Genomic DNA, 22,277 nt, shown 5'->3' on the forward strand with positions numbered 1-22,277 from the left:
AAAGTACCGTAGAGCGATCATGAGGTGAATAGCACTTGCTATTCACTTCCCAACTGCCAGTCAACGCGTGTGGTATATATACTAAAATTACTTATTCACTGGTATAAATATATCTCACATAATTCTGTAGTGCATTTGTCACGTTTTGCCACAGGATCATGAGTGATGCGTTGACCTGTTCAACTGAAGTCAAGTGGTACATGCAAATTTCTGCATCTCATATGCGCATGTCTATAAAAAGATAAGCACAAAGGCTATTTTCTAAAGGTCGTAGAAAGATCTTCGAGACACTTATCTTAGAGATTAGAGCGCGAAAAAGGTAAAAGAAAACGGTGGGCAAAAAAACAGTTTGATTTTGATGGTCAGAGTACTATGTTCAGAGTACCATTTTGGATCGTTTCGATTGATTTAGTCTGCTCACAGTCAATTTCACCGTTGAGCTCACTACAAATTACTTGTTTTAAATCATAATTCGTCCAACAATCTGAATCGTAGGTCGTTGTTTTAGCCTCTGTTTTAAACAACTTGTACTTGTGAATTCAAACTCACTTCCTCCATATGCAAGTAGAACGCGTGGGGACACTTGTCAGAGGGGTGTAATTTATTCTACCTCTTAGATTCAGTTATTTTAAAAGTGCTATTCATGAGTTTTCGAACTAATTCAAGAACTCGTTGTTACTTTAAGCCCAAATTTCCTCATACCGTACCTTTTACATAAAAAAAAAACTTGGGTTCTCGTAATTACTGGAAGGAATAGAGAGCTTGTGTTGTCCTAAACGCTGCACAGTGATCAGTCGCAACGCTTGCATGACTTTGAAAGTAAATTACTTGTTGGTACCTGAAAGACACGACGAAAGCGGTTGTCTACGGTTGTATACTGAATTTAATATTATTGCTTGCGCAGTTTTGGTAGTCTTCACACGTGGTTTGTCGAGCACAGTGGTTAAACACAGCGCATACAGAAGAGTTTAAAAACAATCACACTGATTTAAGGACACGTGCATAGCGTAAATTGAGGAAGAAAAGGTTAAAATTCCCACTCTTCCAATACGTAGGACAAATGAAAGATGGATTTTGGACAAAGGTTAATTTGGGGTCTAGTGTTATTGTGAAATATACCAAATGATTTAATGCGGACGCTTTGTTTCGGTGATGAAGACGAATGACAGAACTTTTCGCTACCCCTTCTGAGCAGTTCTTCCCGGTCTACTGCCTGCAATAACCATAGAGCTGCTATATATAGTCACAAAAATTTTGTGTGGCTCTGCTTCTGGGTTTTTTTTTTCTTTTTTACACATTCCCCTTGGTGTTTACCAGCAACTCCACGATGAACACAACAAAGAGTAACTGCTGCCAGCACGGCCAAACTAGCGGACGACTACATCGCACCACTCTGTACAGTGTAAAATAATAACGAGTGTAAACAATGCAAGCAAAAGTGGGTAAAGTCTTGTTAAAGTCTCGGCCTTAGAATTTTTCTTAACCGCGAAAAACTTCGTTTCTCTTAGGCTCTCCGTGTTTACAATTGCAAATCATTCATCTAAGTGTGTATGCACGATCGTTTGACCGCTGTAGCTGCGGAGGGAAGGATATCCTGTGTTGACTAAAACGTGTGTAAGTTCTTTTATCTGAGGACAATTTTAATTGATATACCGAATATTTTAAACATCGGAGGAACTAAAAACTGACTGAGATTTCTTTCTCTCGCATACACAGCAAAACAGTTCAGTAGAATCAAGAGATAATGAATTGATAATCTCTAGGCAGCTTTCATACTGAAAATGAACGAATTTGTTGCATTTTTCATGTGCAAGCTCCTAGTTCATAAATATCCTTCATCGTACGCGAAAATTGTAGCTACATCTTTAATCTTAAAGAATCTGTGCGTGAAAGTTGAAGTTTGCATTTCTGAGACTCAGGAAAGCGAGTTTCACGAAACTCATACGGCAAATCAGTATAGGTGGTTTGCACGTTGTCATTGCCGGCGCCATGTTGGTGGAGCTCCTTTTGTTCGTCCACCAGCATTTGTTTCTTTCACCATTGTTACCTTTGTCTCTAGAGATTGGTGGCAAACCACCCATTGGCCCAATCTTCTCTAAATTAGAATCACGTCGCTTTCAAATTTGTTGCTTCATTGGTTATGAATGATTTATGATGTCGTCACATTCTGCCCGATAATATTCAGTGAGTTGTTTTCAATTAATTCTCCCGTTATGTTGAAAGTTTAAAATAAACAAGCAATTTAATCTGTTTATTTCACCCGAGTTTCTCTTGGGAAAAGTCTGCTGAAGCAAAAGTTTTTTTTTTAAATCAAGATCACACTGGGAAAACTAAGCCAAATATTCGCTGTCGTCCATTTCGGTTAAGTCAGACACTCCATGGTGGTCATAAGGGAAATCTGGAGTTTTGGAGGTTTCTGCACCTTAAAGAGAAATGATTCATTTTCAGAAAGAATTCTTTCATCGAAACTTGCATAAAGAAAGTAATATATTTCTCTTAAGGATGCCATATTTTCATCAAAACGAGGCCGTCTGCCTCTTCAAGCGACGAATGTTCTATTAAAATGATATTGTTTGCGCCTTTCGACGGTGACTTCTCCCCATTCCTTCGGTTTTCAATCGCCGTCGTAGACGCTCGCCGATGTCGGGTCTCAAAGTCCCAATATAGAAGAGCCGATTTATTTGTGCAAAACAACTTTGTTTCATATTTAAGTCACGGTAGATTCGTGTTAGTCATCTTTTTTATTTAATTTGGTGTCGCAGTATTTTCCGAGGCTTTCTTGAACTTGCAAGATGCAGTCAAAAAATTTTAGAGACGTCTCTTATGAAGAAGAACTACAAAGGGCCAAGTGGTACAAAGAAGATCTTGATAAAGGTAAGTGATAAGATAAATGTTTCACGTTGAAGGCGGCCAATTTACATTATTAACTCCGAGTTGGTAAAAGAAAAATTCTCAACGTCGTAATAGGTGGGGTAACAAAGTAATTTGGTTATCTCAACTAAGGGGCCGACCATTTAACTCTTGACGGGGGGGGGGGGGGGGAGGGGGAAGGTGGGTGATTTTGAAAAAAATTTTCCTGCAAGCGCTTGTTGAAAGAAAAAAATTGCATGCAGCCCAAATGTAACAGAACAAAAAAGGCATTTAGAACGGAAAAAAATATCCTGCACAGCAGATTGCTAGAGAAAAATTTCTTGATGACCAGAAATCACCCAACCCCCCCCCCCCTCAAAAGTTAAATGAACGGCCTCTAAGTTGAAGTTGTCAATTGGCCACAAATTGAAATTGGAACAAACGCTGGTGGATGAACCAAAGGAGCTAATGAGATCTCTATTGTTTACGTCCACTAAGATGGTGGCAATGACGTAAAGTGCAAACCACCTATTGATGGCTGCGCGTTTATTCCAAAATCAAGGGATTCTGGTCAAGGTGGAGATGTTGGTGTGCATCTCTCCTCACCTATTCCCTTTCAGAGACGAATGGATCTGGAACAATAGGATGAATGCACCTGGATTGAAATATTATTTCCCAAACCACAAAACCAATGGTTTTTAGTTGGCGTTAATTACCGCCGTCCGGATTCTTCTAAACTTTACGTAAATTTCAATTGCAAATTTTAATAATCGCTCTCGGTAGTGTCGGCCGAAAACAAAGAATATATGACACTAACTATAATTAATTAACTTGCGTGTCTGGGTTGGATGTCAGTTTCCCCTTTGAATTGCTTAGGGGCCGACCATGGAACGCTCACATAACTGAGATTATCAAGAAAGCAGCAAAGAGAACCTATTTCCTTGTTCCTCTAAAAAGAGCTGACGTCCCACCAAAAGACCTTTGCCTCTTTTATACGGCATGTATACGATCCGTAATCGATTATGCAGCACAATTTTTTCATTACTCTCTCCCCGAATACCTCCACCAAGAACTAGAACGTTTTCAGGAAAGATCCGTGAGAATCATTTGTCCTGGTATGCAATACGAACAGGCCTTAGCTATTATGAATCTTCCAACTGTGAAAGACCACCATGAAAATATGTGTACAGCAACATTTCGCAATATAATGAACAATCCTCAGCACAAATTAAGCAAACTTTTACCACCCCGCTATGTAAGCTCTCATAGGTTAAGGCACGAGCGTACCTTTGCTTTGCCACTTTGTAAGACAAATAAACTTAAAAACAGTTTTTTTATTGCTTCGGCCAGATTAGTCAAGAGCCACAAATAATGTACAAGTTCTCCCTTACGACGAACTTTGTATTTTTTAATAATAAGATGTATACATGTATATAGTAATTTTTATTTTAGATCTGTGAATACGCAATTCAGTTCATGCTGCGAAGTAATTACCAATAAAGTATCTATCTATCTATCTTATTTAACTTTTGAGGGGGGGGGGGGGGTGGGTGATTTCTGGTCATCAAGAATTTTTTATTTCTAGCAATCTGCTGTGCAGGATATTTTTCTCCGCTCTAAATGCCCTTTTTTTTTCTGTTACATTTGGGATGCATGCAATTTTTTTCTTCCAACAAGTGCTGGCAGGAAATTTTTTTCAAAATCACCCACCCCCCATCAAAAGTTAAATGGTCAGCCCCTTAGAAACGCTGCTCTTGTTTTAGCTAAACCTTTGATATTTATCATTAATTTGTCTTTTGAAACTGGGGTTGTGTTGTTATTATGCATATTATGTTTTTGCCGGTTTTTTTTTTAATCTGAAATATTTCACAGGAATAGTTTTAAAATTTGACCTATGATTGGTCCAGGTGTTTCTTTTCCTTTTGTTATTCAAACTTTCTTTTTTTAAGAATTAGCATATATATATGTATTTTGTTTTTTTTTTCTCTCTGTTTTTGTAACCGTTTTTTGGATGTAAGTGGAATAAAAGGAAGCAGAAGTTTTCTTTAATCGTTTAAAAACTTTAGGTTGTGCCTAGTTAGTGAGAAGAGGCAAAGGTGACCCCCCTTTCTATAAATCTGGGTCTCCGGCTGGCGTCGACAGATATAGCTCTATCTAAATTTTCCCTACTTTGTCAAATATTATGAAGAAAATAGTCTACAAGCAGCTGATGGCTTATCCAGAGCGTCATAGTCTACGTTTTGAGTACCACTTTGGTTTCCGTCGGAACCACTCAACGGAACTAGGTGTTACCTACTTCACTGATCTTATCAGAAAGGAGGCCGACAGTTGTATGGCAATGGGAGCAGTTTTCATTGATCTAGCAAAGGCATTCGATACCATCAGTCATTCCATTCTGTTCACTGAGTAAACTGTTCCGTTACGGCGTGGAACTACAATCAAAATCATAACGCGTTAAACACTAAAAACGATGGGAAACAACAAAGCGACCAAGGATCAACTTGGATTTTGCACACCGTCGTTTTGATTTTTTGGGTACCTCGTTTTTTCACTCATTGCCTTTACATTTAAGGAACTTTAGCTCTAGAGTTTTATTTCATAGTTTTTAATTCTTAATCATCAGAACCCCGTTGATAACAGTACTTTTGTATTGAAGGGTGACCCTGGATAGATATTTCGATTATTTTCGATTACGCTGCTACCTACGTGGCTCATTTTTATAAAAATCCGATGATCATTCCCGCCACTTCCATGGGAGAGATCTCTGACTTTCTCCGCCCTTCCGCCCACCTCCCCCTCTTCTTTGCTAATGAATAGGTTAATTTGTTTTACTGCTTTTTCCCAGGCGGTTGGAGCGAAATTCACAAAACTACCGAGACAACCTACTGGATGAAAATCTTCCCCGAGGAAGAAGTTCCGATAAAAACTCTCATGATGTAGGACCTGCCAGTTCCGGTGGATAAAGTCGAGAAGGCGTTGAATCCGTCCAATACAGAAATCCGAAAAAGGTGGGACGAAAGTTTCTCTGATCATGAAGTCTTAAAAAGTTATTCCGACGGAAGTTATCTCACTTATTCAAAAGTTCTAACCAGTTTTCCGCTGGCTGACCGCAGTTTCGTCATGTACAATCCACCAGTTCAAAACGTTCACTGGTACTGGAAAGGGGCGAAACTCACTGATGATTGATAAAAAATGGTTGGGACGACTCCAAATCTGCTGGCGAGGATGGATGCGTAAGAGCAACAAATGGGGGAAATTTCACCATTTTTACTCCCGATAAAAAAACCCACCAGAGCGTGTAAAGTGTTCGCGTTGAGGAATAACAACTATAATGGTTGGATTCCTCAAGCTCTGATGCGCTTGGTTCTTCCTCGGAGTGTTCCTAGAGTGTTTGATCTCTACAGGAAGAATATCATCGAAGCGTGTAATAAGTATTTTTAAAACGCGAATTAACCAGGTGTCAATCTAATTCGAGAAGAAGCACTTAACTGTCCTTTATATAGGAACCGGTCATTGGTAATCGCCTTTTGGAGGGAGGGAGGGAGGGAGTTTGGATGATTTTTGTAGTGTCACGATAAAACTTACCTAACCCCAACCCTTGCAGAGGGCTTTTTCTCCACCTAATTTGCAATTGATTATAACTAAATTTTCTATGGTTCTCCTTTATATTCTGTCGGCGACCACTGAGCCCCCCTCCGTTCCCCCTGACAACTATGTCCCCCTCAAAAAAATCCTCCGGCACCCCTCTCCCCGGCAATAAATAATGACTAGTCCTAGGCTTCCGGCAGTTCATTATAAGTCAATTTTCTATAGTCTCCCTTTTATACTCTGTTGGCGACGACTGACCCCCCCTCCGTTCCCCTGAAAACCATGTGTCCCCCCGCCAAAAAAAATCCTCCACACTCCTCTCCCCGAGAATAAATAATGACTAGTCCCAGGCTTTCTGGCAGTTTATTATAAGTCAATTTTCTATAGTCTCCCTTTTACACTCTGTTGGCGAGGACTGAGCCCATCTCCGTTCCCCTGAAAACCATGTGTCCCCCCCCCCCCAAAAAAAAATCCTCCACACTCCTCTCCCCGGCGTTAAATAATGATTTGTTCCAAGCTCTCCGCTGGTTTAAAGTTCTGTAGGCTATGTTCAGAAAGTAGGATTTCTAACCTTGTAAAAAAGAAACTAATGACTTAGGATGACTTGGTCTGTTTCGGAATAAGGTGAATTTACAAAAAAGATGTAATGAGCTGGTGAACACATGTGAAAAGGATCATAGGAGAATAGTCACGGGAGTTTATCTTGAATCCTAACCATCGTGAAGCTTTTTTTCTCAGAACTTCTGTATTTCTGCACGCGTTCCGTTTCATTTTTGTCTCTTCCGTATAGGAATAAAGGCGGGTTTTTTTTTCATTGCTTTTGTTTATATTTTTGTATATTGCGCGTTCTTTTAATCAAGTCTATCATCTGTAAAAGTAAATTGCAATTCTATAACTTCTTAAAATTTTCCCTCCAAAGGAATACCTCAGTAAGTCGCTTCTTAACTGACGAACTGGCATTTTTAACTAATTTGGGTTATTCCGGGCTATCATTTACTCTTCATTTTCATTATTCAATAATATTTAGTGAGGCAATTGTAACTGTTGCTTTGGTAAAGGATAAATTAATGAAATGAAGTATTGTTGTCTTTTTTGCGTTGTTTGAATGAAATCTCCCTTCTCGAAATAATAAGACGAAAAAAAATTTTTTCACTATTTTGCCTATTATTCCGTCACTAATGCAATGTCAAATTACGTTTTTTTCTGATTTTGTTTATCAGAACTTGCAATAATATTTGTTTTGTTGATCTTTCAGGCTTTTTCATGCATTCGAGTCACACAACGATTGCTGAAAAATTTTTCTAAATAAATGCGTTTTCAACTTCAGAGTACTTGCCTGTTTACCGAACTAGTTTTGACACTGTGTGTTTGTTAATTCATTCCTTCTTTCGCTTGCAAATTGATCACACACAATGCCTTTCTTTCCACTTGCCTCTTGATTAGCTTGCTGAGCGTGCAAAATAGCTCTGTGGTAAATCTGTGACGTTTCAGCTATTTACTGGCTGAATCCAATAATCCATATTCATCAGAATTAGTGAGTTTTCAGCAAACCACGCTGTGTACAGTAGAACGAAGATGTGTCGTTGTTAGTCCAGAAAATGATGCTGCACTCTGGAGGGAAGAAGACCCTTGAACCGCAAAAAAAGCAACAGACACGAGGCAATGCTTTTACGAATAGAAGGTGAGTATTACTTTCGAAAATACTGCGTTTTCTTCTTTCAGCGAGCTGAACAAGGCACAACTTCTTGAGCAAACGAATTGGCAATAGTTATTTCGTTTGAGCAACATTTAAACTTGAACTTCGACTAATTGAGGTTGTCTGTCTCTGGAAAGGAAGAACGCATGGTTGTAAATCAATATTTTCCTGTAGTTGAACGCTAAAACAAATGTTCGACGTATTGAGAGCGCAATTCCATAGTTATAGACGGGTGCGTGGAGTTCTGAAGATTTCTTCGCCAAATATGTTCCCATCTGATGCAAAAATAATTTTTACCATAGACATGAACACAATTTCTATTTCAGTTTAGTAATTTTCGTCCTAAATAATTATTTGCTAATTTTCGTGTAGATTTAAAGCTGAAAGCAGTCGCTAATGACGTTGATAATTTGTTTCCAGGAAGACGAATGTGGTGACAAAAATGGGAGGACGAATAATCTGGCCTAGAAAAGGCAATGGAATCATTAAATATGAAGAAAACATCGAAAAGATAAGATCTTTTAAATTGATGAGTAGCAGTAGCAAAAATTGTGGCTGTCTAAATATCATTATTTCGTAAGAAAACTTTTGCACCAAACCGATTGTCTTATTTCTTCATCTTGCGTTCGGAAATAGACTGAATTTCTCGGCAAGTGAAGAATATCAGTAAATCTAGCCACCATTTTTGGATTATTTATTTGTGATACGGACTGTTCTGCAAACCTTGAGCGATCATATTCATCATTTGCTAATTTTTTTTTCGCTGATATCTCCAACAATATGAAGATATTTCTTTCAATCGATTTTTTGTACATCGCGTTAGAAAAGGTACTTCAATTGGATATCACTTCCTCAGAAAAATAAAGCCATGAAGAGGACAAACGGTACGCGCGATCGAGCATAGTTGTTAAGAAGTTTCGTTTGTACCGGTTGTCAACGTAACTCTGGTAGTGGACAAGTAAACCAGTATTAGTAGGCTTGACATAAACTTTCGTCTCAATTTGGGGTGCACGGTTTAGGAGCTGGGTGCCAAGAAAGGGGAGCATACCATCTTTTTCGATCTGCAAATTTTTTTCTAGCAATCTGCTGTGCAGGATATTTTTCCGTTCTAAATGCCTTTTTTCTTCTGTTACATTTGGGCTGCATGCAATTTTTTTCTTTCAACAAGCGGTTGCAGGAAAATTTTTTTCAAAATCACCCACCTTCCCCCTCCCCCCCCCCGTCAAGAGTTAAATGGTCGGCCCCTTAGTTGAGATAACCAAATTACCTTGTTACCCCCACCGACGCGGCAGCACAGTTTCTTTAGAACTTACCCCCTTTATCATGAACCTATTACGATGTTGAAAATTTTTCTTTTACCAACTCGGAGTTAATAATGTAAATTGGCCGCCTTCAACGTGAAACATTTATCTTATCACTTACCTTTATCAAGATCTTCTTTGTACCACTTGGCCCTTTGTAGTTCTTCTTCATAAGAGACGTCTCTAAAATCTTTTGACTGCATCTTGCAAGTTTAAGAAAGCCTCGGAAAATACTGCGACACCAAATTAAATAAAAAAGATGACTAACACGAATCTACCGTGACTTAAATATGAAACACAGTTGTTTTGCACAAATAAATCGGCTCTTCTATATTGGGACTTTGAGACCCGACATCGGCGAGCGTCTACGACGGCGATTGAAAACCGAAGGAATGGTGAGAAGTCACCGTCGAAAGGCGCAAACAATATCATTTTAATAGAACATTCGTCGCTTGAAGAGGCAGACGGCCTCGTTTTGATGAAAATATGGCATCCTTAAGAGAAATATATTACTTTCTTTATGCAAGTTTTGATAAAAAAATTCTTTCTGAGAATGAATCATTTCTCTTTAAGGTGTAGAAACCTCCAAAACTCCAGATTTCCCTTATGACCACCATGGAGTGTCTGACTTAACCGAAATGGACGATAGCGAATATTTGGCTTAGTTTTCCCTGTGTGATCTTGATTAAAAAAAAATTTTTTGCTTCAGCAGACCTTTCCCAAGAGAAACTCGGGTGAAATAAACAGATTAAATTGCTGGTTTATTTTAAACTTTCAACATAAAGGGAGAATTAATTGAAAACAACTCACTGAATATTATCGGGCAGAATGTGACGACATCATAAATCATTCATAACCAATGAAGCAACAAATTTGAAAGCGACGTGATTCTAATTTAGAGAAGATTGGGCCAATAGGTGGTTTGCCACCAATCTCTAGAGACAAAGGTAACAATGGTGAAAGGAACAGATGCTGGTGGACGAACAAAAGGAGCTCCACCAACATGGCGCTGGCAATGACAACGTGCAAACCACCTATACTGATTTGCCATATGAGTTTCGTGAAACTCGCTTTCCTGAGTTTCAGAAATGCAAACTTCAACTTCCACGCACGGATTCTTTAAGATTAAAGATGTAGCTACAATTTTCGCGCACGATGAAGGATATTTATGAACTAGGAGCTTGCACATGAAAATGCAACAAATTCGGTCATTTTCAGTATGAAAGCTGTCTAGAGATTATCAATTCATTATCTCTTGATTCTACTGAACTGTTTTGCTGTGTATGCGAGAGAAAGAAATCTCAGTCAGTTTCAGTTCCTCCGATGTTTAAAATATTCGGTATATCAATTAAAATTGTCCTCAGATAAAAGAACTTACACACGTTTTTGTCAACACAGGAAATCCTTCCCTCGCAGCTACAGCGGTCAAACGATCGTGCATGCACACTTAGATGGATGATTTGCAATTGTAAACACGGAGAGCCTAAGAGAAACGAAGTTTTTCGCAGTTAAGAAAAATTCTAAGGCCGAGACTTTAACAAGACTTTACCCACTTTTGCTTCCATTGTTTACACTCGTTATTATTTTACACTGTACAGAGTGGTGCGATGTAGTCGTCCGCTAGTTTGGCCGTGCTGGCAGCAGTTACTCTTTGTTGTGTTCATCGTGGAGTTGCTGGTAAACACCAAGGGGAATGTGTGAAAAAGAAAAAAAAAACCCAGAAGCAGAGCCACACAAAATTTTTGTGACTATATATAGCAGCTCTATGGTTATTGCAGGCAGTAGACCGGGAAGAACTGCTCAGAAGGGGTAGCGAAAAGTTCTGTCATTCGTCTTCATCACCGAAACGAAGCGTCCGCATTAAATCATTTGGTATATTTCACAATAACACTAGACCCCAAATTAACCTTTGTCCAAAATCCATCTTTCATTTGTCCTACGAATTGGAAGAGTGGGAATTTTAACCTTTTCTTCCTCAATTTACGCTATGCACGTGTCCTTAAATCAGTGTGATTGTTTTTAAACTCTTCTGTATGCGCTGTGTTTAACCACTGTGCTCGACAAACCACGTGTGAAGACTACCAAAAATGCGCAAGCAATAATATTAAATTCAGTATACAACCGTAGACAACCGCTTTCGTCGTGTCTTTCAGGTACCAACAAGTAATTTACTTTCAAAGTCATGCAAGCGTTGCGACTGATCACTGTGCAGCGTTTAGGACAACACAAGCTCTCTATTCCTTCCAGTAATTACGAGAACCCAAGTTTTTTTTTTATGTAAAAGGTACGGTATGAGGAAATTTGGGCTTAAAGTAACAACGAGTTCTTGAATTAGTTCGAAAACTCGTGAATAGCACTTTTAAAATAACTGAATCTAAGAGGTAGAATAAATTACACCCCTCTGACAAGTGTCCCCACGCGTTCTACTTGCATATGGAGGAAGTGAGTTTGAATTCACAAGTACAAGTTGTTTAAAACAGAGGCTAAAACAACGACCTACGATTCAGATTGTTGGACGAATTATGATTTAAAACAATTAATTTGTAGTGAGCTCAACGGTGAAATTGACTGTGAGAAGACTAAATCAATCGAAACGATCCAAAATGGTACTCTGAACATGGTACTCTGACCATCAAAATCAAACTGTTTTTTTGCCTACCGTTTTCTTTTACCTTTTTCGCGCTCTAATCTCTAAGATAAGTGTCTCGAAGATCTTTCTACGACCTTTAGAAAATAGCCTTTGTGCTTATCTTTTTATAGACATGCGCATATGAGATGCAGAAATTTGCATGTACCACTTGACTTCAGTTGAACAGGTCAACGCATCACTCATGATCCTGTGGCAAAACGTGACAAATGCACTATAGAATTATGTGAGATATATTTATACCAGTGAATAAGTAATTTTAGTATATATACCACACGCGTTGACTGGCAGTTGGGAAGTGAATAGCAAGTGCTATTCACCTCAACTACGGTAAATAATTGTTAAACAACAGGAAACATGATCGCTCTACGATACTTTGTTTTTCTAATAAGCTTGAGAATATTTTTATATTTAAATAATACCATTTCAACTTTGTTGATATATCCAAATTAATTCTTATATTTAGTCGCGTGGAATGAGTGACCAAACAGTTCAAGTGAGAGCGATAGAAAATTTTATACGGCATTTACCTTTCAAATTTTCTCTAGTTTTTATCCCCTGTTAATGCATGCAGGCACTTTCGTGTACGCTTAACGTTCCTTTATGGAGTTGAATTGAATTCCCGTAAAACTAATCCCCTCTCAGTTTCTGAAATATAAAGGAATTTCGAAGTCTTCTTTAATGCTAAGTTTATGTACAATTTATTAATCTCGTTTCTCTTTTTCGAAATTGAACTTACGACTGTTTTTACAAAATAATTTCTTTTAACATTTATCAAAACATGCTGCGCGGTCAAATAATTTCTTGTTTCTCTCGTCACCCCTTCTTACATTCCACAATTATTGAGCGCGCGCGGTCAGGTATCGTTTATTTCGTTGCGATGGTAACCTTTTGTTGCTCATTTCAAAAACAAAACGTCGTTGCGTTTTTCATTGTCATCATGTGCACATTACTACACATCATTTTCCTTTTACTATTTCATCCATTTCCTCTTGTCATCGATGCTGAGTTTTGGATTCCGATGATTAAGAAAGACACACCATGTAAGTACAAAATCAAAAAAAAAGAAAAAAAAAAACAGAAAGAGAGAGAAATTGTGATCAGTTTTTGAGCAGTAATAATAGCGCGCTTCTCCAACGGACTGTCGTAAGACTATAATCGAAGTAATCGCAAGGGCCATTGTTATAGGGAGCTAACGCAGATAGATAGTTTAAGATGGGTTCAGTGGGTTTGACCGTTAACCGTAAAACGGCAAAACAAATCTAGCCGTTAGTCGTAAAATTGACAAATTTTAACCATTAATCGTGGAAAAGGTTACCGTAATCTTTTTAGCTAATAATTCTAATTACTACAAAGGAAAGAAATGAACTGTCCGCCCTACAATGGCCAAAATTTTTTAATATAAAAGCCACAAAGAAAGTATATTTTTATTCCTTCTTTCCACGCACCCTCAGGATATGGAACAAACTTCCGAAAGATATTGTTCAAAGCATCTCTCTAGAGACTTTTAGAACTCAAGATTTCCAAGTATTTTAATGTGAAACCTTAAACTGGTAGATATTATTTCGATTGTTGTTATTTTTAACGTTGGTTTGATATCTAACGACTTTACCGACGTATTAAAATGTGAATGTAGATGTAGATGTAAAATTATCACCCTTAGCCGTAAAATCCATCACTCCATTGAGACCCTCATTTTTTGATTTTAAGAAATTACGCAACGAGTTTACCATTAAAATAAAATTTGCACGGTCATTCTTTATGACAATAAATGGTTTTCATTATTCGATGAATTTCCTTTTTTTGTTCTTTTTATTACCCAAGAACCCAGTATATGACTTGCAAACTATCAACAAATCTTTTTTCACTCATAGTACGTATACGTAAACCGTGGTCAAAATGTGTTTGCAGTAATACTATTCTGGCCCTAGCTGTTCGAAGGTTGAATATCGATAAGCAATGGATAAATCTCTATCTAGTGCATAGGGTAGTACGTTTTGCAATCACTTCAACCGCTCATTAAAGGTTTGACTATGCTCGTCTTTGGCGAAAAAAAAAAAGCAAATAACGAAAAAAAAAAAAAAAGAAACAGAACAGATAACTGACTTCCTTGGACTTTTAGAGAATAATTTTCAAAGTGAAAAAAAAAGCATTTATTAATAGAATAAAACAAAAAAAACTTAGTCTTCCAATGATCAAAAACAATTACTAAACAAGACTATCATTGCAAGACATTTTGTTACGTCAGTGACTCGCAAACCAATCATTTGATCCAGTGGTTTTGATCTGCTAGCTAATTTACAAAACACGATATTCTTTCTACTTGATGAAATATTTTTTTCTTATCTGTTGGCTACAGACTGCATGAAGCCACTGTTGAGGAGCGAGGACTTCGACCCCGGACGACAAATCCAAGTTTCCTCTGAACATTATCATTTTGGAGACCGTCGCCGAGTTGTAAATGAGAGTGTCCCTTGGTGCGTTAAGGACAAAACCTTGAAGGAATGGGTCCAAGTAGACCTGGGTAAGATTACTGCTCATATTGATAGCTGAATGATACACGCATTCTGATTGGTTCTTGCTTATGGTATAAGAGGACAGACGCCTAGTTGACGTCATAATTAACAAAATTTTGCTTTCTTATCACAAAACACACTAAGCCAGTCATTTAATCAAGGTCTAACCCAAACCGCAGCATGGGCCTCAGTTATTGTCGGCCTTATTGACGCTGTTCACAAAAATAAATGTTCAGATAAAAGGCTCGACTAAAATGAATATAGTTTAAGACACGGTTTTGTTACACAACGGCTAACTTTGTTTGAATAACCGGCCCATTGGTTCCACGTTGCCATGTGTCTGTTCAGTATCAGATTAGAGATGTCAAGATGTAGTGAGAATATCAGAGAAGTTTTCAGTTGCGCCTCGTCTGCTACTCTTTTTGTTGTAGTTATAACTTTGCGAAGTCATCTGTAATATATTACTGAACAGAAGCCCGGCAACATGGAATTCAGATGTTAACTTACACATAAATGCCAGCTTTTCCTAAGTTAAACATATGTGAAGTGCTCGGCGACGAAGATTTTCAAATAAGCTTACATGAGCTTCGAATGTTGCCCAAAGTAGCAATGTAAAATGCTAAAACTTCGTGCCATCTTAACTTCGCGGTCGATATACTGAAAAATTTCTGGAAATGAGGTCAGATCAGGATTTGGGTAGTCAAAGACTCGCCGGAAGACGCTCGGTCTTCACTCAGTTCTACGGAAAAAAAGTCGTGTATCGTAGGTCAACAATCGGACCCAAAATGAGGTCAGATCAGGATTTTCCGGGGCAATCAAAGACTCGCCGGAAGACACTCGGTCTTCACTCGGTTCTACGGATAAAAATTCGTGTATCGTAGGTCAACAATCGGACCCGAAATGAGGTCAGATCAGGATTTTTCGGGGCAATCAAAGACTCGTCGGAAGACACTCGGTCTTCACTCGGTTCTACGGATAAAAAGTCGTGTATCGTAGGTCAACAATCGGACCCGAAAAACGAACTGTTGAACTTTAAAATAAGCTAGGTCGGACTGATGTCAAATCAAATTTGTTACTCAAACAAGCTTTAAGAATTATCGTTTCAAAACAACGGTTTTCTTCCTTCTTCCAATCAATTTCACTACTACTATAGGAAAATTCATTACTTAACGATTAAACGCACGAGTCGCGAGGTGATGAGTGCGATATTGGTTTTCAAGTGCGATTCAGCGCGGAATTTACGAGTCAGGTATATTGCATTTTCCTTGAATCGCATGATTGATTACAAAATAAGAAAAAAAGAGAAAACAGCAATTATATTGTTTGTTTTTATCCTGAAACAAGAGATGCGAAACAATATCACTTAGCCTCGTTTTGAACTCGCAATTCCACGCTAAATACCTCGCTTCGTTGACCAATCAGAATGTAAGATTTTATTTCAACTATGCGATTCTATATCATAGTTACTTAATTTCTTTTGCATCATACAGTTATTATTAGACACTTTTAGTATTAGCGATACCAGTGTTATCACTGTTAGTATTATCACCATATATCATTCTCGTTCAAGGCTGTTAGTAGTTGTTATTGTTATCATCGTGGCTATTATTGATATTTGGACACCCTTGTCTTTTTTTTAGGAGCAATGAAACTTATATCAGGTGCTCTAATAGAGGGATGGGATTGGCGTGTCAGTCGAAGAGCCGATTCGGAATGGAAGTGGAGAGTGACTCATTATAGCGTGGAATTCAGTCCAGATGGCCGACTATGGACCGTGATAAAGGATGAACATGGCAACCCTCGGGTAAAAAGATTCTAATCATTACATCTCTTCTCTAGATAGGTTACAAGGATAGGCGGTGAGAAGAGAGATCTCCCTTAACTCACCACCCCCCTTATCTTCAACTCACCCCCCCTCCTCCTCCTCCATCCTTCACCGCTCTTGTTCAGGTTTGATGTTCGCATTTGACGCCTCAAGAAGGTTGCGTTGGTGTTGGGTTCTCGTTCTCTTACTACGACATTTTTTCTTGAGGTCAATGACCTTCCTACCAAAAAAAAGCAAACAAACAAACAAACAAAAAAATGCTTTCAATGACAATTCGACGAAAAAAAACCGAACGAAAATAATTCCCTCTTAAGTACCCACTCTGCTCCGCTACGTTCGTTATCCGGTTTATCTGATCTTTACAAACAAAAATAGTAATCAATACTGCTACCTTGCACTTCTTTTACACGGTTTCGCTTGACTGAGGAAAGGGAATATGTTTTCAACAACAAAAGATGTAAAGAAAATATGTATTATTGATTCAACTTGACGATATAGATAAACAGTGCTAAAAGCTGAAAAAAGTGGACTCCCAATGTCTCAGTAACTTCTTGACGACGATTAAACTTTAACTATATAAATAAACAGTGATAAAAGGTTCAAACAATAGACTCTCATGGTCTCAAATAGTCACTTCTTGATGATTCTTCAACTTGGCTATATAGATTTCCAGTGCTAAAAGCTAAAAGCAATGGTCGGACTCCCAATGTCCCAAACAGTCATTTCTGGATGATTGTTCAACTTGGCTATATAGATTTACAGTGCTAAAAGCTAAAAGCAGTAGACTCCCAATGTCCCAAACAGTCACTTCTTGATGATTGTTCAACTTGGCTATATAGATTTACAGAGCTAAAAGCAATGGTCGGACTTCCAATGTCCCAAACAGTTATTTCTTGATGATTATTCAACTAGACTATATAGATTAACACTGCTAAAAGCTGAAAGCAATGGAATCCCACTGTCTCAAACGGTCACTCGCTCCTTGATGATTTTTCAACTTGACTAAATAGATTAACAGTGATAAAAGCTGAAAGACATTGACTCCTAATGACTCAAACATTCCCTTCTTGATGATTTTTGAACTTTAATATATAGATTGACAGTGCTAAAAGCTGAAAATACTTGACTCCCAGTGTCTCGCACTGTCACTTCATGATTTTTTAACTTGACTATCTAGATTAACCACCTCCCGGTTAGCTCAATGGATAGAGCGCTGGACTGTTGTGCGGGGGAGGTCGAGGGTTCGAGCCCCGGCCGGACTAACACTCAAGATCTTAAAACAATTTAGAAGAATATGCTGCCTTTCTATAACATCAAGAAATGGTTACATATTCTAGTCTTCTCGGATAGGGACGAATAAATGGAGGTCCCGTCTCCTGCAGGGTTAGAGGTAGGAGACGTTAATTTCCCACGCACGAGATTACTGTGTGATGGATGTCCCTTCCTGGGCTGGGATGGGTGGGTTTACTGGGCCCGCAGCAATTGGCGCAAGCTGTTACGGTGCCCCTGCCTGTCGGCGAAGCTAAGAAACTAAACTAATTAAAACTAAAACATTAATGGTGCTAAAAGCTGAGAGCAACTAACTGACCCCTCGATCAATCTTATCGAAAGCTCAAGTCATAGAGACTCAGTAAAAGCATGAGAAAATGTCTTCCTCAAATTTTACATACCTTTTGTTTCATTCCAGCATTTTCACAGCATCCGGGAACACAAATCTGTTCGAAAAAACGACTATAAAGCCAGAGCTGGTTACCAGTCTTTCGACCCACTTCTTCATGCGCGGTTTTTCCGTATGAAGCTTCATGCTTGGCGCGAACGCCAGTGTTTGAGTCTTGAGTTGTACGGCTGTGAGTCAGGTGAGTGGTGGAATCGCACAAGAGCTTTCAAGGAAGGGTTGTGATCCTCCGCTGGGGGACTGAAAACTGGTAACAATTTCAAAAAAATTAAAAGCTTTTATGTCTACCTTCAATTCTGTCAAATATCCTTTCTCGGAAGGGGAGGAATGAGTCCAACTCTGTTTTAAATTATGTAAATAACTCTTTTTAAGTTAACTACAACATTTTGCTAAAAGAGAAATTTCGGAAACTTCTTGAATTCCAAAGAAAAATAAATTAAAAAATTGCGTTGAAGGAGAGAAAAAAACTATCCAGCTCTGAGAGAGAAAAACAAGCTAAGAGTAAACGAAAGTGTCCACTTCAATTTTCAATGTCAAGGTTAAAGTCTGTGGACGTTATTGGTTCATTTGAAATCACATGCGCTGCACGTGAATACACACAGCCTAGCAAGCATATCTACAAATATGACGTAACATTGACTATCGGATAAGGATATGAGTATGGTGTGCAAACGTTTTTTTTGCGTGTGTGTGCGCCTCTCGAAGGACGGTATATTACAAAAGGTTAATTTTTCGTATTACCTTTGACCTAGAAAGAAAACTGTGCAACTTTCTAATATTTCAAATCCTCCTTATTTCACTATTAGTGTTGTTATGGTTTCACACCAGAGCTGGAGAAAGTTCGTAATATGGGCATGCACAAACCCTTTAACGGCTCTTTCGGTTCCAGAGTTAGTTATCAGTTACAGTTCTCTTAAACCAATGCAAGCAGAAACAAAATCTAAAAAAATTGGAAAGATTCCTACATTGAACTATATACATAAATTACGGTTATTTCCTACCTTTGGCCTATCTCCGTCAGCGACTTCCTTCGTTTCTTCATGTTATTTATCTCTTGTTTCTTGTAGCATGGGCCTTGAAAAACAAACAAATCATTGCAAAAACAAATAGATTCATTAGCATAGGTAAGTAAAACGCTCTCTGGTTCTTTTTTTTTAAGTCTAAAAGTTTAGATATAACACATGGAAGTTGAAACTTTAGCCAACTTCTTGCACTCAGTACTGATTGCTTGCTGCCCACCAAATTCATTAAAGTGTCAGCCATACTTCTTTGAATTGGTAACAAGTCCCGTTCCATTTTGGGCAGGAGAAAAATTTACGAAAGCCGTGGTTTTCCTCTTTGAATATGGAGCACAAAAAGTTTTCTCTTTACCCTGCAAAAGCCCCTAATTGACCAGCTATTATCTATCGCGAGGGGGGGGGGGGGAGGGAAAGGAAGAATTTTTGGAGGGGAACAAACGGTTTTCAGGAGAATGAAGGAGGTAAGTTTCTAAAGAAACTGTAGTGCTGCGTCGGTGGGGGTAACAAGGTAATTTTGTAATATCAACTAAGTTGAAATTATAAATTGGCCACCGTTAAGAGTTAAAAAGCTGACGTTTCGAGCGTTAGCCCTTCGTCAGAGCGATGACGAACGGCTAACGCTCGAAACGTCAGGTTTTCAGGAGAGAACAAAGGAGATCAGTTGTTCATCTAGAGTATAAGGGGTGGCTATAGAAAATAAACTGTCGATCAACTACCACTAAAGGGGGGGTCGTAAGAATGATACAATGTCTCCCCCCTCGTTAATAAAAAAGACTGGTCCCTACATACGAGCTTTTGCGTGCCATTGGCCTTTCTCGTACCAATGTGCCCCTCCCCGGTCCTCAGCCACCGAGACCTTGTATTGAACGTGGCCTTTGTTTCCTAATGTTGATATCAATCTGTGTTTGTTTCATCATTGATTCAAAACGACTCAAACATTTTTTTCCTGATTGTAGTTGATTGTCATTACATCTATCCCATTTACGTTCAGTATTGGCAGATAACTCTCAATTCAGCGGTAAGTAAACCTTAAATAATAACTTAATAATCATGAATTGACTAATGAGTAACTAATTATTTAATAATAATTTATTGTAAGTCTTTTTGCAGCCGTTAGTTGGTTTGTCGCGCAGCTCAATCTTCACCACGTGGACAGTTTTCACGATGTCTAACCTCTCAAAAGTAATTTACTTTGACAACCAAGCACACAACCGTAAAGTGGCTCATTTTTTCTTTCTCACAGCCATACATAAATAATTACGGAGAGGATGGGAAGGGCTCGGAGAGAAAATGGTGTGTGTACGCTCTTACTTACAGACACCACGAACCCGACTGGCTAGAAGTCGACCTGCTCTATCGCAGGTACATCACGAGGGCGGAAGTTGTTTTATTTTCAGGAATAGATGAAAAGTGGAGCCAATATATGAGTTATACAAAACTTCGATTCAGTGAGGACAGAGTGTCTTGGAAAAGCATAAGGGTAAGTCCATCTCATTATGGTCGCTTTGCAATCATATCTGTTTACATGGAGGTGAGGGATCCTAGATAGGTGAGGTAAACCACCTGGGTGTGGTAAACCGCCTATCCATGCAATCTCCTACTCTATCTTGATCACGTTTATATGATAGGTGGGGTAACCCGTCTAGACGGATTGTCCGGTGTGCCGTCTCAAGGTAGAGTAACCTGCACAGTGGCGGTTGTGTACATGTTAGATTTGCAAACGCTTCAACAAACTCTAGAAACTTCCCCCCGGGATCACGAGGTCGTAAGATTGTATCTAAACGCGGGTTTTTCGACCACGGGTGGACAGGTTACCTTACCTACCTGTAAAACAAGCCCTTTATAACCAAATAGTCCAGCTTCTGGAGCTTATCTCACGAAGCGTGAAGTCGAGATGGTTGTATGGTATGTATGTATTTACGGATATTTAGACAGGGTAGCCCAGTTCAGCATAGCTGGTTTAAATGGGGCCCTGTAACACCCACCCATCCCACCCCAGGGGAGGACATCCACCACACAGTAATCTCGTGCGCGGGAAATTAACGTCTCCTACCCCTAACCCTGCAGGAGACGGGGCCTACGGTTTATTCGTCCTTATCCGAGAAGACTAGAATATCTATCCATTTCTTGATATTATATAGAAAGGTAGCAAATTCTCCTCAATTATTTTAAGACCATGAGTATTGGTCAGGCCGGGGCTCGAACCCTCGACCATCTACACAACACAATCCGGCGCTCTAACCAATTGAGCTAGCCGGGGGGCGGTTAGCACAGTTTTCCTTTTGCGTTTTTATGGACCGAGACGCAGTCGAACTTGATCAATGAAGAATTTATCATATAGCAAAAAGATTTCACTTTTAATAAGAATCAAGAATGACTTACTTATGTTCGTGCGCTGGAAAAGAAAGGTAACTGTAATGGCGTGTGCTCGTTTTTCATTTCACAAATGAAAAAATAGCGTAATTTCATTGGTTCACAGTGATGAACAGTGATCGTCAAAACTTCAGTTAAATTAAGATAGGGAACTACACAAACTTTACGAGGATTTGTTTAATTGCACGGGATCAAGCAGGCAATCTCAAGCGGGCACGAATGGGCTTATGCTTGCTCGAATTGCCCATGAGAACATAGAATTCGCTTCATCTTGCTCACGGGAAATATGCCAGCACTACCAGCTATACCATTAGTCTATTATCGGTAACCGTAAATGATCCTTAAGGTTTCCTTGACACTTTGTGTCATGGTACCATTTATTCTCCTGAGCGGAGAGTGGCATTTTAGCAGTAAAGTGTTTAACCCAAGGACATAACATATGAGCCTCACCACTCGTTTTTCGAGAGCTACGGCAGTTACGAAAGAGCACCCCTACCCCTACCTTGAAAAGCTATGATTTAGGGAAATAATAACAAGTGAGAGGGGGGAAGGATTTTATTTTTATCACTAAGAGATTAAGTAAAGGCATGCAGGCACTGCTAAATCAACCTTTTCCCATAAAAAAAAAGAAACAAATACAAAAACAAAAAAACAAAAAACAGAACGATTCTGAATGGGAATCTGACTTGAGCTAACTCGATTTTAGGCATTCAATTGCCAAAGGTAAAGACGAGCAGGCTTTTCAATGTCCAATCAAACTGTTCTCAGACTAGTTCGTCCTTTTCCT

At 38.8% G+C, this 22,277-nt stretch overlaps 2 protein-coding genes across 3 annotated transcripts in view; both read left to right on the plus strand.

The window, feature by feature from the left end:
- The first annotated feature begins 153 nt into the window (after positions 1-153).
- On the plus strand, positions 154-7,515 carry LOC148716173 (uncharacterized). Of its 2 annotated transcripts, none has more exons than XM_088745876.1 (3): positions 154-319; positions 2,763-2,874; positions 5,696-7,515. In XM_088745876.1, exons 2-3 carry the CDS (start codon positions 2,793-2,795, stop codon positions 5,788-5,790), a joined length of 177 nt encoding a protein of 58 aa, XP_088602002.1. In that variant the 5' UTR covers positions 154-319; positions 2,763-2,792; the 3' UTR covers positions 5,791-7,515. The 2 variants fall into 2 exon arrangements, with proteins under 2 accessions (XP_088602002.1, XP_088602001.1); XM_088745875.1 differs by having other exon boundaries at positions 155-332.
- Positions 7,516-12,923: 5,408 nt separating this feature from the next.
- LOC111346916 (uncharacterized) overlaps positions 12,924-22,277 on the plus strand; it is a 33,426-nt gene continuing 24,072 nt past the window's right edge. The window contains exons 1-7 of the mRNA XM_088745695.1: positions 12,924-13,125; positions 14,442-14,606; positions 16,239-16,402; positions 18,111-18,279; positions 19,166-19,222; positions 20,074-20,135; positions 20,361-20,597. Coding sequence (XP_088601821.1) covers positions 12,963-13,125; positions 14,442-14,606; positions 16,239-16,402; positions 18,111-18,279; positions 19,166-19,222; positions 20,074-20,135; positions 20,361-20,597 — 1,017 coding nt within the window. The 5' untranslated portion in view covers positions 12,924-12,962. The remainder of the gene's footprint in view (positions 13,126-14,441; positions 14,607-16,238; positions 16,403-18,110; positions 18,280-19,165; positions 19,223-20,073; positions 20,136-20,360; positions 20,598-22,277) is intronic.

The sequence above is a fragment of the Stylophora pistillata genome, chromosome 14 (genome assembly GCF_964205215.1).
Source record: "Stylophora pistillata chromosome 14, jaStyPist1.2, whole genome shotgun sequence".
Taxonomy (NCBI): Eukaryota; Metazoa; Cnidaria; class Anthozoa; order Scleractinia; family Pocilloporidae; genus Stylophora; species Stylophora pistillata.